Genomic DNA, 18,208 nt, shown 5'->3' with positions numbered 1-18,208 from the left:
AAAACCAGGAAGATAGAAAGTTTAATAAGGAATGGGGGGGTACAATTTACTTAAGAGAACACTGTAAACAACTAAAAATCCTTTGGCAGGATTTGAGTAACGCTTGTAACATATTAAAAACTAAGGTAAAAATGGGTTGTTTTAAGAAAAATAGAGAAAATATACGACGCAGTGGGAAAAGTTTGATAATGGAAACCATGTAGGGGTGGAGGGAAGACCAATGATTCAGGGAATCCTAAATGTTGATGGTGATGATTAATGTTTGAATTCAAATGTATAGTGTAAAATTGAATTGGAAGGAAGGAAGGAAGGAAGGAAGGAAGGAAGGGAGGAAGGAAGGGAGGGAGGGAGGGAGGGAGGGAGGCGTTGTTGCAATACTAAAATAGCGTCAAAGGACAGCAAAGTGTCAGTGCTCAGAGGGATACCTGGACACTCCCACCCCACCCCACCCCCCAACACATTCTCAGGCCAAGAAGCCTCACCCCTCTCTTGGATTGGTCCGAGCGCAGCCGGCCAATTTGCAGTTTAATCCAGTGCTCTGAAACGAATCAAGTGTCATAACACGCGGGATCAAACATTAACCTCGGGCTGTTTGGTGGCTGGCCAAACCAAATAGGATGAAGAAAGAGGAACACCAGGGGCCGTCCGCCCACCTTGTGAGGTAACAGCGGCAGCCAGCAGCAGAGGAGGACCCAGAGGAAGCCTCTCTAGCAGAGATGGGCAGCAGCTCCCTTTGGGACTTGGTGAGTGAGGTTTGAGGGGTTGGCTGGCTTGGTGGCTGGGGAAACCCAGCCAGATGGGCGGGGTATAAATAAGAAATTTATTTTTTTATTATTAGTTTATTCATGTTCCACCTTTAATCACCACTCACTGGAGCAGGGTCCATTCTAAGAACTTTCAGATCACATACAAGTTCTCTAGTTGGTTCGTTTTTGAAGGTAGCACCGATGTGTGAACTCAAATATATTTTGCCCATCTTGGGGAGAAATGTGTCTAATGTCAGAATAGGACCTCCCGGCAAGCTAGGGGTGAGTCTGCCCCCCACTTCCTGCATTCTTAAAGCACCTGTTTTGACCACTTCTGTGAAAGACTTGGGGGTGCACCAGTCCCTCCCTCCATGACGTTTCCATCCCAGGACAACTTGGTAAAAATCACAACTCGGCAGATTATGGGTGAGGACAAAGTCAAAAGGCTGTTTGCCCAGTTCTCAGTAGATCATTTTTCTGTCTCCATTCCAAATGCATCACATGATAAACTGGGGTTTAGAATGAATTCTCACCTAGATATGTGCTCTCTTTCACCTTCCCATTTAATGTGGTGAATCATGGGCTGTCAAGATTGTGCTGCAAAGCCCTTCCTTGCACTGGGTGAATCACCCCACACCACCCCCAATCCCCACCCCCTGCAGTTTATGCTCAGGTCTGATTTATTTTTCTGCCCTGAGTCCTGGGCATGGTAGGCCAATTGGTGTCAAAGAAAGATAGGACGTTTTTTATGTATGCTACAACAGCAGCAAGAGTTTTATTAGCAAAGTATTGGAAGACACAAGAACTACCCACGCTGGAAGAGTGGCAGACGAAGGTGATCGACTATATGGGACTGGCGGAGATGACGGGCAGAATCCGTGACCAAGGGAAAGAGACGGTGGAAGAAGATTGGAAGAAATTTAAATTTTATCTTAAAAATTGTTGTAAAATTAGTGAGTGTTAAAATGTCATGGGTAAAGCATAGCAGATTTGCAGCGATAAATGATTGGATAAGAGGAAAGAAAAGGGTTAAAAAAAGGGATTTATAAGTAATTTAGATCAGGGGTTGCTGAAAAAGTTTAAAACAGGGATGCAGAAAAGGGAGGCATGGGGAAGTCGTTGAAATTGGGTATAAGAAAAAAAGATTATGAAATTATACATGTTTATATGTTTGTTTGTTTGTGTATTGTTGTTTGTAATGTCTTATAATATATGTTGAAAAACTAATAAAAATTTTATATAAAAAAAAATATTTTTCTGCCCTGAGGAGTGTTGAGGATGGACGTCTGTGTCTCCCCAGGTTCAGCACCAGAGGCTCCTCCTCATGATGTTCGTCCTAGGAATTGGTGGGTCACTCCAGGCTGGCTTTCAAGGGTCCATGATCACCTACACCTCTCTGGTAAGCAGCAAAGGGGAAACCTCTTCCGGTAGTTGGTGGAAGCTGCAAGAGAGGCTCCCCCAGAATTGCTCCTCCAAGGTGCTGCCTTTGCCAGTCTCCCAAAAAACAGACACAGTAAAAGGTAAAGGGACCCCTGACCATTAGGTCCAGTCGTGACCGACTCTGGGGTTGCGGCGCTCATCTCGCTTTATTGGCCGAGGGAGCTGGCGTACAGCTTCCAGGTCATGTGGCCAGCATGACTAACCCTCTTCTGGCGAGCCAGAGCAGCGCACGGAAACGCCATTTACCTTCCCGCCAGAGTGGTACCTATTTATCTTTTTTTTTTTTTAAATAATATTTATTAGCATTTTCAAAAAACAAACAAGAACAAAAAATAAACAGAACAAAAGAAAAATACAAAAATACATAACAAAATTAAACAACAAAAGAAAAATAGAAAAAACACATAAAGTTATCGTTCTTAACCTTATTTCTCAGACTTCCTCACACCTCCCCTTCTTGTATTCCAATTTAAGTTGTCAGTTCAGCAAGTCCTTAACTTATTTCTTTACCTTAACTTATACATTTATTCTAACATACCATTTTTTACTTTACTTCCTTTTTTCCATTTCCTCCATTTATTTTTAACAATCTTATTTTCAATTAATTTAAAAAAGAAGAAACCAATTTTACCTTATTTAAAACGCACATCAATACTTATACCTCATTAACTATTCTTAGACCTTTTTCCTAAAGTCGACCAAAATTTCCCTTCCACGATTTACCCAATTTCCTTACCACTAATTAAAAGTAAAAAAAAGAGAACAAATTATCCTTATGTGCCCTTTGGATTCCCTACCTCTACCCACCCTTTTCCCGGTTCCAATCCCTGACCAATGTCCATGAGTCTTTGTGTTATTTATTTAACCTGGAGACCTCACATCTGAGGCCCTTTTATCTCTCTCAGTTCCTTTCTGCCGGTCTCTTTGATGGTCCTTAATATTAAACCCCAAGTCTCGAAGGGGCTCCGGACCAGCAGAGTCCTTGTTGCTTCCAGCCAGTCTTCCATACTTAAAGGCAAAGCCTATGGGGGGCTCCAACTTTTGTTTCAAATTTCTTACAGATCCAGATGTCCCCAAGGCTCCAGCTTTCACCTTCCGCAGATTTATAATCCTCAGGTCTTCAGATCTCCTCCAAGGGAGATCTCTCCATTTTCCAGGCTCCCATTCAGACCAGGCTTTCCACATCCAATTTTTATTATCCTTTTTTATCATCATGTCAGGCCTCATATTGTAACTCTCCTTTAGCTCCTGCACGTCTCCTGCTTCTCCTTCATTTTCTTCAAAAACAGCACCTTGCTCCATCATTTCTGCACTTTCAGTTTCATTTATTTGTTCAGTTGAGTAGGCTTCCTGTTTCAAATCTTTATCCAGCTCAGAACTGTTGTTTACTGACCGGTGTAGTAGTGATATCTTTGTAGACATAACATTGTATTCATCTTTCAAATTTCCCAAGAGAACGAGCGCTCTGTCCAGTTCTGCTTGGAGTTTACATACTCCAGTCATTTTTGTAGTGTAGTATCCCTATTACCCCTCTAGGGGGATTTTAGTTCCTTAATGTTCCTTTCAGCTCGAAACCAAAAGTCCAGTTATTTTGTATCAGCCCTCGTTGTTTTCAACAAAGTTATACCAGATGAACCCACAAAAACAGCAGAAACAATGTTCTCTTTTTCCAGCTAGCAACTAGCTGACTAGCAGCTCTCTTGACAGCTGTCAAAATCTTCCATGCAACAGACTTTCTCTTGGGGCGTTCCCGGGTCTCGGGGGGGGTGAAATTCCAGTCCCCAAATTCTTTTTATCCTCCAGTATATCCTTATAGTGTCAAAACCGTGAAATCAAGATCTTTTCACTAGAAAACAAGTTCTCTCGACCTTAGTTGCCCAGTCCTTTGCTTTAACTTGTTTACAAAGAGGGGGGGTGACTTCCTTTTTAGCCCCTTCCCGCTCGTTCCAAATTCAAAATTAAATTTTTTAAAAAAAAATAATAATAAATAAAATAAAATAAAAAAAATATTTATCTACTTGCACTTTGATGTGCTTTCGAACTGTTATGTTGGCAGGAGCAGAGACCGAGCAACGGGAGCTCACCCCGTCGCGGGGATTCGAACCACCGACCTAGGCTCTGTGGCAAGTCCTAGGCTCTGTGGTTTAACCCACAGCGCCACCTGCGTCCCATAACAGACACAGATATTCATACACATACACACACACATTTTTACTGATTTTTTAACATATCATTTCCAACAATCATTTAACATAAATTCTTATCTTATACAATATTTTAGACTTCCATCAACAACCTCTGAAGATTTTTCGTTCTTTATCACTTATTTTGCATTTCTTAATTTCTCTATTACTTTTAATTAGCATTAACTTATAGTTCTCTTCATAGTCTTCCTTGCAATATTTCACATAATCCTCCTTATAGAACTTCTTGCAGACCTACTAGCGTAATCTGCTCAGACACAGATATTCTTACTCCAGACCAGTGGGTCTCCAGTTGGTTTTGGACTACAATTACCATCATCCCTGGCCACTGGTCCTGCTAGTTAGGGATGATGGGAGTTGTAGTCCAAAAACAGCTAGTGACCCAAGTTTGGGAAACTCTGCTCCATACCCTGAAGAGGAGAGTGAAAGGGGGGCAAAGAATGGGACCCAGGTAGCCCCACACCAGCTTTGGTCAAGCATCACAATGAACAAATCCGTTTGACTGCAGGAGTTGACTTTTCCCTCCATGCAATGACTAGATGTGTGATCTTATATTATTGCAGGCCATACTTTCCCCATTTGCTTCTTGTTCAGCTCCCCCCACCTCCCAAACTACTGGCTTTTCACAGCAACTTCTGGTTAACGGGATTTCTTCTTTTTGCAGCACGTGAAAACATTCATCAATGAGAGCTGGCTGGAGCGGTCCGGGATGCCTGTCCACCCTGAAAGCCTCACATTATTCTGGGCCTCAATTGTGTCCATCTTTTCCCTAGGGGGCCTCCTGGGCACTATGGCCAGCGGGTACTTTACAACAAAGTTCGGGAAGTAGGTATAAGTGTGAAACAAGCTGCTCCTGGAAAGCTGGTTTGAGCCACAAAATGGTGTGCTGGGAATGAGCTGGCCAGGGCTTTGCTGGGAAAAGGATTGGGCCTTCAAGGCTCCAGAGTGAAGGTCCAAAGCGCATCCCAGTTGTCAGCTGACCAGAGGTGGGCTGTCCTGGTCAGAATGTTCTTGCAACTGGTGGCCAGGACAGGAATTCTTCCTGCTGAAAAAGTAAAGGGAAATTCCAGCAAAGCACCTGTGTGCATCGTAGTTGCAGAACACCTGAGTCGTTCTTAGGGGTTGGTGAAACCGGCCCCTACTGGGGGTGCAAGCCCAGGGGAGCCGCAAAAATTACCAGGCAGGCTATGGCATGTATGATGTATATTAGGGTTGCCATATTTCAAAATGTGAAAATCCAGACACAAAGTTGTTGAGCCTTTGTTTGTTAGTTAGTTTTAGTTTTGCAAAATCTAAAAAAAAATTAAAAATTGAGCTACGTTTAAGGAATTTCACCAAAATCTACACTTCCGACATTGGTTGCCATATGTCTGGATTTTCCGCCCAGACACTGTTTCTGATGGCTGAATTCCGCAATGGATGTGTGTGTTGTGCAGCTGCTGCTCTGGCAGGATCTAACACAGGAGAAGCCACCTGTCCTTCTCTCATTGTGGCACAAAGGCATGCAATTTTTTCTGCTCTTCTTGTGTGGTGCTCCATATATAGTATGCTTAGACTTATTGTAAGTTAAAGTTAAGTCTGCTGAAACTGGATTTCTTATGGACACTGCCAATCCTGAACTTACTGGATTTGTGACTATTATGCTCATTTGCCTTCAGTAGCAGTACCGTATTTTTTGCCCTATAGGACGCACTTTTTCCCCTCCAAAAATGAAGGGGAAATGTGTGTGTGTCCTATGGGGCGAATGCAGGCTTTCGCTGAAGCCTGGAGAGCAAGAGGGGTCGGTGCGCACCGACCCCTCTCGCTCTCCAGGCTTCAGGAAGCTATCCGCAAGCCTTGGGAGCCCGGCACGACTTCCCGCCGGGCTCCCAAGGCTTGCGGACAGCAGCCTGCAGCCCGAAACCCAGGGAGCGCAGCGGAGCGTGCCCCGGGCTTCGGGCAGATATCCGCAAGCCTGGGGAGACCGGCGGGAGTTCCCGCCGGGCTCCCTAAGCTTGTGGATAGCAGCCTGTTCTGGGGTTCCCCCCCCCAAAACTAGGTGCGCCCTATGGGGCAGTGCGCCCTATAGGGCGAAAAATACAGTAAATCTCTGCTGGATGAATTTTTCATCGCCTCTGGTCTATTTTGGAGGAATCCCACAATGTGTTTAAGTTGTTTTTTTTCTTCAAAACTTTTTTTATTGGTTTTCACATTATAAACAAACACATAAGATAAACAAACATAAATCATAGCCTTACTGAAAATTACACTTATTAACATTGTTAAGTGACTTCCTCGCTTCCCCTTGGTTGAATTTCATTGCATATCCTTTTAACGGTTTTCCAAATCACAGTTCTTATAAAATTTAACTTAAACATTAACATCCTTAGATCTTCACATTATGAAATTAAACATATTAATTCGACACTTAACATAAATAAAATCCTAAGCCAATTAAGTATCTGCAAGCTGTTTTCAGTTAATTTAGCTTAACATGTTTAACTAAGTAATCATTGAATTTTGTCCATTCTTCCTGATACTCCTCCTCCTTCTGGTCGTGGACTCTTCTGGTTAGGTCGGCTAGCTCTGAAAAATCCATCATCTTCATCTGCTATTCTTCTATCGTTGGTAATTCTTGGGTTTTGCACTTTTTAGATAACAGAATACGCGCAGCAGTTGTTTAAGTTTTTACTCTGCTCACTATGCATTGGAATCTGCTCTGGATCAATAGGGAGTAGAATTCCATGACACCGCTGCCCCTCACAGTTTCCTCCATCCTTGTGCCAACAGAAAGAAATGCCTCTTGGGCACCAACCTCATCATGCTGTTGGGGGCTGTCCTCATGGGCTTCAGCAAGGTGGCCAACTCCTTTGAGCTGATCCTGGCAGGTCGCTTCCTGTGTGGCATCAGCACCAGTAAGTGCTGTCCTCCTTCCAGCTGCTCTGGGCTCACTGGCAGGGCTGGGTTCCTCTGAGCTACCACCTGAGTGAAGAACTGTGGGAAAAGGGGACCAGCCTGCTCCCAAGTCTCGGTCCCTTGCTTCAGCGCAATACCTGGAACTGCAGCCTCTTCTGCTCCACTTCCAGGTCCCCACACAGGTCTAAACCACTGAGCTTCCTGGGCTTGCCGATCAGAAGGTCGGTGGTTCGAATCCCCACGACCGAGTGAGCTCCCGTTGCTCTGTCCCAGCTCCTGCCAACCTAGCAGTTCGAAAGCACACCAGTGCAAGTAGATAAATAGGTACCGCTGCTGCAGGAAGGTAAACGGCGTTTCAATGCACTCTGGTTTCCGTCACAGTGTCCCGTTGCACCAGAAGTGGTTTAGTCCTGCTGGCCACATGACCCGGAAAGCTGTCTGTGGACAAACACCGGCTCCCTCGGCCTGAAAGCAAGATGAGTGCTGCAACCCCATAGTCGCCTTTGACTGGACTTAACCATCCAGGGGTCCCTTACCCTTTTATTCCACTTGTCCCCAGTTTCTCCTCATCCTGCCCCAGGGTTCCAATCATGGCCAGCTTTCCCAGGGATAGGTTTGAGCAGAAGGAATTTCTCACAAGGGAAAGGGCGTTGCTCAGTGGTAGTGCCCCTGCCTTGTTTGCAAAAGTTCAATCCGCCAGCGGCATCTCCAGGTAATTTGAGTTTTGCATCCTGCTTTTCCAACAACAGACGTTGAACTCCGAGTGGCTCACCAATAATCTCAACAGCGTTAAAAGCAACAAGCATTGCCGTCGCCATAATATCAAACCCAGCAATGTGTAAATAAAACCAACAGCAGCAGCAAAAATCCATCAAAATGATCGATTCAATTCAGTGAAGTCATCACAATTCAAAATGTCTGAAACCCTGGAGAGAGCACTGCCAGTCAGTGTAGACAATATTGAACTAGGTGGACTGACGGCCTGGTTTGGTATAAGGCAGCTTCTTCTGGACAACTTCTCCCAAATGTTTTTGGGGTCCTGCAATGCTAAAAGTAGGGACGTGGGTGGCGCTATGGGTTAAACCACAGAGCCTAGGACTTGCCGATCAGAAGGTCGGTGGTTCGAATCCCCGCGATGGGGTGAGCTCCCATTGCTCGGTCCCTGCTCCTGCCAACCTAGCAGTTTGAAAGCACAAAGTACAAGTAGATAAATAGGTACCGCTCCGGCGGGAAGGAAAACAGCGTTTCTGTGCGCTGCTCTGGTTCACCAGAAGCGGCTTAGTCATGCTGGCCACATGACCCGGAAGCTGTATGCCGGCTCCTCCGGCCAATAAAGTGAGATGAGCGCCGCAACCCCAGAGTCGGCCACGACTGGACCTATTGGTCAGGGGTCCCTTTACCTTTAATGCTAAAAGTCTCTTCCTCTCGCTTGCTTTCACGTCCAGGTATCTGTGTCCTTCTCCACCCTCAGTATGTCGGGGAAATTTCCCCCAAGAAGCTCCGTGGATTTGCAAATTCAACTGCCTCCATCTTCTGGAGCCTGGGGAAAGTCCTGGGTCAGGTGATGGGGCAAAGGTAGGATCCTGCTTATCTACCTGTTCGGGTGCTTCCTATCCCAACCCCACAACAAAGTCTCTCTCTCTCTCTCTCTCTCTCTCTCTCTCTCTCTCTCTCAGAGGGGTCTTCTGAGAACCCTGCCCCAACCTCAGATGACAGCCAGCACATGCTACCTCAATCACCAGCCCGCATTGGCTAGCGCCAGTGCCACATGCACTCCTGGTTTTAAACCACTCCAGGTTTTGCTGCTCCTTTGTACTGGCACACAAAGCCCCTCCTGGCTTTCTGAAGGGATGGATGTCTTCTGGTTTGTTTTTCCCAGAGAGTTCCTAGGAAACGCTTCGCTGTGGCCGCTGCTGCTGGCCTCCCACGGCGTGACTGCCCTGCTCCAGCTGCTGACTCTGCCCTTCTTCCCCGAGTCCCCACCTCACCTGTTCCTGAGCAAAGGGGATGAGGAAGGATGCCGAAAAGGTAACTGGGTGCTCTCTAAGCAGCTAGAAATGGTTAAATTACAGAATAGCCTCCCTCAAGCATACTTGGGTACAAGGAACTTCACGGGTTTCGTAAGAGATCTTCATCCCATTGACTGTATTTAATTATTTTATCTGGCATGTTGGCTGTGCCACATGATAGTCAGATGCTGGCGGGGGGGGAGTTGAGTCACAGACACTCCCCCCCCCCACTGCCCTTGGAGATAATTGAGGAGTGGGTTTTCCCTTCATTTTCAGGGTGTGTACAACTTACATGTGCCTGCAAAACATGTTTTCTGAGTCAGATTGCCTCCACATCCCTGTTCCTTAACTTTATTTTATTTGCCTTCTCCTGCGGGATGTAGCATAGTAATAATAATAATAATAATAATAATAATAATAGTTATTTATACCCAATCCATCTGGCCTTGGCAGCTCCCAACAGAATATTAAAAACACAATAAAACACTAAACATTAAAAACTTCCCTAAACAGGGCTGCCTTCAGATGTCCTCTAAAAGCCAGATCATTTTTTATTTCCTTGACATCTGGTAGGAGGGCGTTCCACAGGGCGGGTGCCACTACCAAGAAGGCCCTCTGCCTGGTTCCCTGTAACTTGGCTTCTCATAGCGAGGGAACCGCCAGCAGGCCCTTGGCGCTGGACCTCAGTGTCCGGGCTGAACGATGGGGGTGGAGACGCTCCTTCAGTTGTAGCTAGAGCCTTTCCCCGTGTGTCGCCTGGCTCCCACACAGTGGGAAGAATGGTGTGAGGGCCTCTTGTTTTCTCTGCCTTCACAGCCATGAAGACCCTCTGGGGGCGAGGGCCTCACCAGGTGGAGCTGGACGACCTGAAGAAGCAGCAGTCTGCCTTGTGGAGCACCAAGAGTGTCTTGGAAGTGATGAAGGATCCGGCCCTGCGCCGGCAGCTGTACATCCTTTTCCTGTTGGCTGTGACCCTACAGTTGACCGGCATCCACACAGTTGAGTTTCACATGCATGTTGTTGTGTGGAAGAACGAGCTCAGAGAAAGGGAGCTGGGGGGGCGGGATCCAAATATTTAAACTGAGATATTTCTCCCCAATGAGATGAGCTGCTTCAGATTAAGGGCTCATCCACACATACCTTTCCTCTGTACTTTCCAGGCACAGGATTGGGCTTTTCAGGATTGGGTTCGACTGGGGTGTTCATTTTTTCCCTGGTGCTTCCCCCCAGGAAAACCTGTATTTTACCACTGAACAGGGTAAAGGTAAAGGGACCCCTGACCATTAGGTCCAGTCGCTGAGGACTTTGGGGTTGTGGCGCTTATCTCGCTTTATTGGCCGAGGGAGCCAGCATACAGCTTCCGGGTCATGTGGCCAGCATGACTAAGCCGCTTCTGGCGAATCAGAGCAGCGCACGGAAACACCGTTTACCTTCCCGCCAGAGCGGTACCTATTTATCTACTTGCACTTTGACGTGCTTTCGAACTGCTAGGTTGGCAGGAGCAGGGACCGAGCAACGGGAGCTCACCCTGTCACGGGGATTCGAACTGCCGACCTTCTGATTGGCAAATCCTAGGCTCTGTGGTTTAACCCACAGCGCCACAGGAGCAAACATCAATTTGCCAAAACCCTATGTTCATTTGCTCCAATTCAGTGGTAAAATGAGGGGATTTTTGGAAGGGAAAGCGCAGGGACCAAATTCCCACTCAGACACAGACCTGCCCCTAGAAACGTGACTTCAAAAGGAGGTGCCTTCTGATAACTTTTGCCCACTGATTACTTATCAACATTTACCTCTTCTCCACTCTTTCCAAACACGGTCCTCAATTTAAACCTCTGTGTCTAAGTGCACTTTTATTCTTCCAGGGCTTCCCCCCCCCCAAAAAAACCCCATCTTTAAAGCTCAATTGCAGCAAACATCAACCCATGGAAAACACAAATTAATGTTTGCTCCGATTCAGCTTTAAATAGTGGATTTTCACTATTTAAAGTTTGGGGTAATGCGAACCTCTGGGTAAGGCAAAAGCTACGTGTGGATAAGCCCTAGCAGCTATTTGATAAAGCCTAGGGCTGGATCTACACACAAGGGGAGAACGCTATAAATAAGTCAGGAATTAAATCATTACAGCGGAACCTCAGTTTTCAAATGTCTCAGCTGCCGAACGATTCGGAAGCTGAATGCCGAAAACCTAGAAGTGAATGCTTCCGTTTTCGAACACGCCTCAGAAGTCAAATGGCTTCCTCGGCGCGTTTTTCCATTTTCACTATTCATTTTGCCAACAGCCCTTTGATTTTCGGTTTTTGAACATTTCTGAAGTCAAACAGACTTCCGGAACGGATTGTGTTCGAAAACTGAGGTTCCACTGTATAACAAAGGGGGGGGGAACACTATGGAAAATCGCAAATAATTTTTTTGCTCTCTTCTCTATTGCCATCTGGTGTTGTGTGTTTATTATTATAACGCATTCAAAATGCTGTTTTTGAACTAATGAAGCTGAGCCCCAGGTTAGCTCCTCCTCAACTGTTCATTTTCTCTCTGCGGAAGTCCTGCTTTCTCCAAAACTTGTCCCAAACACCGTCACTTGATTGACAAATTAACTTCCCTTCCTACAGGAGTGAGGATGAGGCCAGAGGTGTCCAGGGACCACTACTGACCCTCCTCCTTCCCTCCCCAGAAGGCTCTCTACAGGTAGAGTTGGTTCCCCTGATGGGCCCCCTTCTCAACGTGTTCCCCCCTCCCCAGATTTACAGCTACACGTTTGAAGTCCTGCAGACGGTTGGTTTCGACGACGACCACATCCCAGCCTTGTCTTTGGGGATCAGCCTCAGCGAGCTCCTCTCTGCCGTCTTCTGTGTGAGTGAGGGATCTTGGGAAGAGCCACTGCCTTTGGAACCCCAGGCATGGGGGCGGGGTGAACCTGGCCCCCCCGGCCTCTCAATCTGGCCCTCAGGGATAGGCATGTCGCAAGGAATTGCACTGTGGGGAAACTGACATCAGACCTCGGCTGATCAAGTCCAGATGTGGAGCCCAAGCACTCCTGCCAGGCCTCTCCCAAAAAGCCCTTCAGGGGGGTAGTGGTAGAAGTGGCGGGCCCTGGCAGTTGCCCACATTTGCCCCCTGCTGGCCTGAGCCAGGAGCCACTGCACAGCCCTCTGTGTCCTTTCTGTCCCCAGAGTGTCATCATTGAGCGTTTTGGAAGAAGAATACTGCTCTGGGGAGGTTATGGACTGATGGCCACAGTGCTGGCTGCTGTCACGCTGACCATCTCCTTGCAGGTAAGAAGGCAAAAAAAAAATGGGGGTCAGGGTGTTTCCCTGTCAGCCCCTCACCTAAGATGTGGCCAGCGGTCAGTCTCTGACCAAACTAGGCTGCAAGTGACCCCAGCGCCTGGCTCAGAGTGGGGGAGGGTAAGGCTAGGACTGCTGTAAGTACTAGGTTGGTGGCCAGGAGCCCACAGGATCTGAGCCCAGAGGCTGGTGGTCAGGAGCCCAGATGCCTCATGAAAAGCCAGATTCACCAAGGGTGTGTTTGTGTGTGCATCAAGCATCTCTGCTGCACCTAAGGAAAGGAGAGAGCCCCACGCAGCCCTGCAACCTGTGCCCATAGCTGTCAACCGTCCCTTAGTTGGCAGGAAAGTCCATTATCCCAGCGCTGCTGTCCCTTATTGATGATGTCCCTTAAATTTCCCGGGTTTCAAAAGAAGCAGCTCCTCTCCCTCCCTCCCTGCCGGCCAGGGAGGAGGGAGGCTCCAACTGTCTTGCTTGGCTGCGTTGCTCACCCAATAAGGAGTCTAAGAATGACTGGGGGGGTGGATCTTGCATGCCTTGTGCCCGGCCACGTTGCCTGGTGGCTCGCCTTTGCTCAGCGCTTCGCAGCGGAAAGGTGACGGTGTTTTTCCTTGCTGCATCCCCTTTGCCGGGTTGCTGCACTGTGGGAACCACCGCTTGAGGCTTCGTTTGACTGCTGGCTGGGCTTTCTGCCTTTGGCTCGGAGGGGCTCAGAAGTCGAACATACCTGTGCTCCGAAAATCCCTTATTTTGGCTGCTGATCCCTTATTTTCGAGGCTGCTGGTCCCTTATTTTCAAATCTGTAAGTTGACAGCTATGCCTGCGCCCAGGGGGAACCTCAACTCTCACGAATGAAAATGTGCTTTCATTTCAGCATTCCTTCTCCTGGATGCCCTACTGCAGCCTTGCCCTGATATTCTGCTTTGTGATCTGTTTTGGAGCCGGCCCAGGTCAGTGATGGGGCACTTGTTCATATCGATAGGCAGTTCTTCCACTCAAAGCTCTCAAAGTGAAGCACTCATCCCTTGAGAAACTTGTGGAGTAAAAACTGACTGATTAACTTTAAAAAATAATAATCAGTGTGCTCTTTGATTTCATTTGATAGCATGGCAGTAGGGGGACAAATAAGCAAAGTGCCCTGAAAGATTATCCAAATCTGGCTTCATTTGCAGTTTTAGGGCACCGAGCCAATCAAGGTTTCAGAAATTCTTGGTGAAGCACAAGACTATTTCTCAGGCTACTGTGAGCTGCCAATTCATCCTAAACATTTAACTTCACATTCTGCAGCTTATTATTGTTAACATTATTATCTAGCTTTAGTATTGTTTTAAATTAGCTGTGCAGTCATGCAATTTGTCCAGAATGTATTGATCTTCTCATAGACTGTAATATATTGTGGGTTGCCTCTTTGCACTAGAGCATAAAATTGCAGCAAACAGATTGTATCCAGGTGGTTCTGCTTTGGCTTTGCTGCTGCTCAACTGATTGATTGATTGCACACAGCAGTGATGGGGGGGGCAAGGGAGAAAGAAAGAAAGAAAGAAAGAAAGAAAGAAAGAAAGAAAGAAAGAAAGAAAGAAAGAAAGAAAGAAGCCAATGTTATGCTGAGGCTCCCTAGGCTGCCTGAGTAGGCCCAGGAAATTGGGGAGGAGGTCCAATCCTGGCTGCAGCTGCGCCTTTGCACAGGAAGCTGAGTGAGTTCCAGTGGAGCATCCAGCACAGTGCAGGATCAGCCTCTCCAGTTGCAGAGCTGGGAACTTTGCCCCTGGGTTCCTTTGGCTATGGGTCCTGGTGCATGGGGGCTTCCCTGCAGCTCAGCTACAGCCCACCAAACACGTGGACCTTTCCCCACCTGAGTGTCACTTCAGGGAATCGGATCCCTCCCCCAGTGGCAGTAAATAAGCAGATCAAACTAAAGGAGTGTTCTTACCAGTTAGTTTCTTTAATAATCACAGCGAGGTAAAAAGGAATGCATATCTCTCTAAAAATGGCATTGCTCCCAGTTAAGGTTTATCCCTTCCATCCCCATTAATCTACATCATTACGTCTGGTAATCTGAGCTTGTTGCCACTGCGCTTTCTGTTCTATCACTCTCAAAGCCCATCTAGTCTTAGGCGAAGGGGGGTTCAGGAATGCTTTCTGAGGACACTGAATCTGCCAGCTGTCTCTCTCCTGGTGTTTGCTCTTCTAGCCGCTCCTCACCCAGCATTTCCCAGCTTTTCCCCTCTGGACAATGTCCCTCTGCAAACCACTGTTCTAAATCAATACTGTCTTCCTCCCGCCGGGAAGGTTCAGGAGAAGGGGCGGCAGCTCCCACTATTCCTCCTCAGTCCAGCCCCTGACATTGAGGTGGGGAGGCAAAAGGAGGTTCACCCCAACTCCCCTTTGGCACAAGAGCCTCCCCCATCCAGAAGTGCGTCCCCCACATTCCCCCTGGAGGCAACACAGTCATGAAAAAAAGATGGCTCATAATGCAGAGCTCAGTCGGTAGAGCATGAGGCTCTTAATCTCAAGGTTGTGGGTTCGAGCCCCAAGTTGGGCAAAAGATTCCTGCATTGCAGGGGGTTGGAAAAGATGACACTCGTGGTTCCAATTCTACAATTCTATGGAAAAGGCTGGGCTTGGAGGTCGTGCCAGCTGATGAGCCACCCACTGCCGATCTCATCCCACCCCACCCCCAGTTCCCCTCACTCCCCCCCCCCCGGTCCAACACCTTCATCTCCATCACCAACAACAGGGCCATATTTTCTCTTGCCACGTTCTGGGTGCCACGAAGAGTACAGTGTCTGTTCCAAGCCACTTGGCCACTGCTGGGGCATCAGAGACGGTGTGAGAGGCTCCCTCGGGTGCTCTTTGCAGCATCATTTCCTAGCCCATTGGTGGCAGCAGGAGCAGCAGCCCTGACCTTTGGTTCCTCCCTCCGCAGCCGGGGCCGGGGCGTCTGTGAGGATGGAGATCTTCGACCAGTCCTCCAGGTCGTCTTCCTACGTGATCAGTGGAGTCTTAAACTGGATCGGATTCTTCTCTATAGGAATGGTGTTCCCATTTGTCGTGGTAAGCGAGACTTCTCCTGACGATTCCATTCGCCTCCCTGCCCCAGTATCCTGCTTCCGCTGCAGGAAGGTGGCAGGGAAGGTGCCGCTGGGCTGCACCAATTTGCCAAAAGACGTTTGCAGGGTGGTGCGAAGTTGTCATTGCAAAGGCTTGCCCTGCTGGGAACTGCAGGGGTCTGTAGGGAGATCACCCAAGAAGTAAAGTACAGTGGTACCTCGGGTTAAGTACTTAATTCGTTCCGGAGGTCTGTTCTTAACCTGAAGCACCACTTTAGCTAATGGGGCCTGCTGCTGCTGCTGTGCCCCCGGAGCACGATTTCTGTTCTCATTCTGAAGCAAAGTTCTTAACCCGAGGTAATATTTATGGGTTAGCGCAGTCTGTAACCTGAAGCGTGTGTAACCTGAGGTACCACTGTATCCATGGAAGGATCCAGGCTTGCCTTATAATTCTGTGGGGTCGGGGTGTGTCTGTTTTCCCCCCTCCCTCTCCAGGAACGCATTCATCAGTTCAGCTTCCTCATCTTCATGGGCACTCTCTACATTTCCGCAATCGTTATTTACTTCATCCTGCCGGAGACCAAGGGGAAATCGATCCTAGAAATCCGAGAAGAGTTTGATAAACTCAATTTTAAGAAGAAGCAGGCTCTTGGCTCAGAAACGAGCTTCGCAGGAGACCCTGTGCTCTGCACCAAGCTATGATGGAGCTCTCGGGGATAAGGAGGTCAGAAGAACTCTGCAGGTGAATCAGGCCCACTTAGCTCCAGCTTCCTGCTCCTAATCTAGATGCCCACACCCAGGGCCTGAGTCCATCCGCCTTGCCCACTGGTGCTCCCCAGCCACTCGCTTTCCCTTCAGAGGCAAACTGCCCTTGTGCCTGCTTAGAAGCAAAGCCTCAAAAAGGTTTGGGGAGATATTCATAATTATGAACCATAGCGGAACAAAAAACAATCACTGACACCAGTGAGACTGACAGTCGTGACAGGCGGAGTCTTGCCAGGAATGGCCCCTGGCTTAGGAGTCTGCTCCTCCTCCTCCTCTAAGCTGCTTTTGGCTCAGCTGTGGGATTCAGAAACCAGGTGACTATGCTGCCGTTTCAGACTGGTTTTGGGCCAATGGGTTTTATTGCAGGTTTCTAGCTGGTTGGCAAAGATCCTGATCCATTTCATTAGCTGGATATTTTAAAAGATGTGTTGCTCCCTTTTCCTGACTTTTGTGATATGTTGTAACTGCTATTTTATCATGCTTCGGAAGTGGTTGTACTGTCCTAGAAAGCAATGTCCTAGAAAGCAATTTAGAGAACTCTTAAGGGGGAATAAACAAACAAATAAACCAACTCCAGATCATTTATGAACAAGTTTATAAGTCTAATGCAGAGCCTGGGGGGGCACAACTATGCTGGGCAAACGGTCCGTTCATTTCTGCTCTCTGCTGCCTCGTCTTTTAGCTAGCCGCCCCTCCATAAGAGGACCGGCCCTCTCCTCCCACAGGGACTAATATTCCTTTCCTGAGCAAGGGTTTGAAGTGGGTGGTGTTTAGAGTCCATCGATGGACACAAAGTGGCTCTCCCTGTGAAAGACCAGTTTTGCTGGAGTCTCTGGGGAAGTCTAATCAAATCAACCTGGTGATCGATAGAGATTGTTAGGCTGAAGCTAATGAAAATAACTTCAAAAGAGCCTAATGCAAAGTTCTGCTTCAGGCACAACAACAACAACAACAATAATTGTTGTTATTATTTATACCCCACCCATCTGGCTGGGTTTCCCCAGCCACTGTGGGCGGCTCCCAGCAGAATATTAAAAACACAATAAAACACTAAACATTAAAAACTTCCCTAAACACGGCTGCCTTTAAATGTCTTCTAAAAGTCAGATAGTTGTTTATTTCCTTGACATCTGATGGGAGGGTGTTCCACTGGGCGGGTGCCACTACCGAGCAGGTCCTCTGCCTGCTTCCCTGTAACCTCACTTCTTGCAGTGAGGGAACTGCCAGAAGGCCCTCAGAGCTGGACCCCGGCGTCTGGGCTGAACAATGGGGGTGAAGACGCTCCTTCAGGTATACTGAGTATTTGCAGGCAGGGGAAGTGTGGATGTTACAGTTGAGGCTCATCCACACTGACATTTGCCCTGTGATTTCTAGTCACAGGTCTGAGGGGTTCTTTTGCCCTGCAACGTCATACCCCGCAACTGTCCCAATTTTCCCAGGACATCCCGAAATTACAGAATTTGGGGGGGGGGGGTTGCAGATGGATGTTTGCTCTGATTCGGCAGTAAACAGCAGGTTTCCCCAGAAAAAGGTGTGGGGAAAGCTGAAACCTCTCAGACCCGTGACTAGAAATCACAAAACAGAAGTGTGGCTGAGCCCTTGATTTGGCAGCACCAATAGTCCATTTACAACTACAGTGGTACCTTGGTTCTCAAACACCTTGATGCTCAAACAACTTGGAAGCCAAACACTGTTCCGGTTTGTGAACTTTTTTTGGAAGCTGAACGTGCTCCGTTTTGAGTGTTACACTTCCGTTTTGAGTGCTCCGCTTCCAATTTGAGTGTTACCCTGAGGTCTGGCTGTCTTTGCTAT

The 18,208-nt window shown here is 47.6% G+C and overlaps 2 protein-coding genes across 2 annotated transcripts in view; both read left to right on the top strand.

Moving 5' to 3' along the window:
* The window catches only part of LOC128404289 (uncharacterized), a 52,067-nt gene that overhangs the window by 19,236 nt on the left and 14,623 nt on the right, over positions 1-18,208 (top strand). The window contains exons 13-22 of the mRNA XM_053369780.1: positions 5,164-5,215; positions 7,160-7,284; positions 8,731-8,860; positions 9,165-9,313; positions 10,111-10,292; positions 12,037-12,147; positions 12,468-12,569; positions 13,456-13,531; positions 15,508-15,635; positions 16,127-16,312. Of these exons, the coding sequence (XP_053225755.1) occupies positions 5,164-5,215; positions 7,160-7,284; positions 8,731-8,860; positions 9,165-9,313; positions 10,111-10,292; positions 12,037-12,147; positions 12,468-12,569; positions 13,456-13,531; positions 15,508-15,635; positions 16,127-16,312 (1,241 nt within the window). The remainder of the gene's footprint in view (positions 1-5,163; positions 5,216-7,159; positions 7,285-8,730; positions 8,861-9,164; positions 9,314-10,110; positions 10,293-12,036; positions 12,148-12,467; positions 12,570-13,455; positions 13,532-15,507; positions 15,636-16,126; positions 16,313-18,208) is intronic.
* Positions 680-16,562, top strand: LOC128404422 (solute carrier family 2, facilitated glucose transporter member 11-like). Its single transcript, XM_053370028.1, has 12 exons — positions 680-743; positions 2,047-2,145; positions 5,055-5,215; positions 7,160-7,284; positions 8,731-8,860; positions 9,165-9,313; positions 10,111-10,292; positions 12,037-12,147; positions 12,468-12,569; positions 13,456-13,531; positions 15,508-15,635; positions 16,127-16,562. The coding sequence occupies exons 1-12, from the start codon at positions 717-719 to the stop codon at positions 16,331-16,333; spliced, it is 1,497 nt and encodes a 498-aa protein (XP_053226003.1). The 5' UTR covers positions 680-716; the 3' UTR covers positions 16,334-16,562.

This window comes from Podarcis raffonei, chromosome 16 (genome assembly GCF_027172205.1).
Source record: "Podarcis raffonei isolate rPodRaf1 chromosome 16, rPodRaf1.pri, whole genome shotgun sequence".
In the NCBI taxonomy this organism is placed as follows: Eukaryota; Metazoa; Chordata; class Lepidosauria; order Squamata; family Lacertidae; genus Podarcis; species Podarcis raffonei.
The sequence above is the reverse complement of the archived record's forward strand: the minus strand, read 5'-3'. Positions and strand labels throughout refer to the sequence as shown.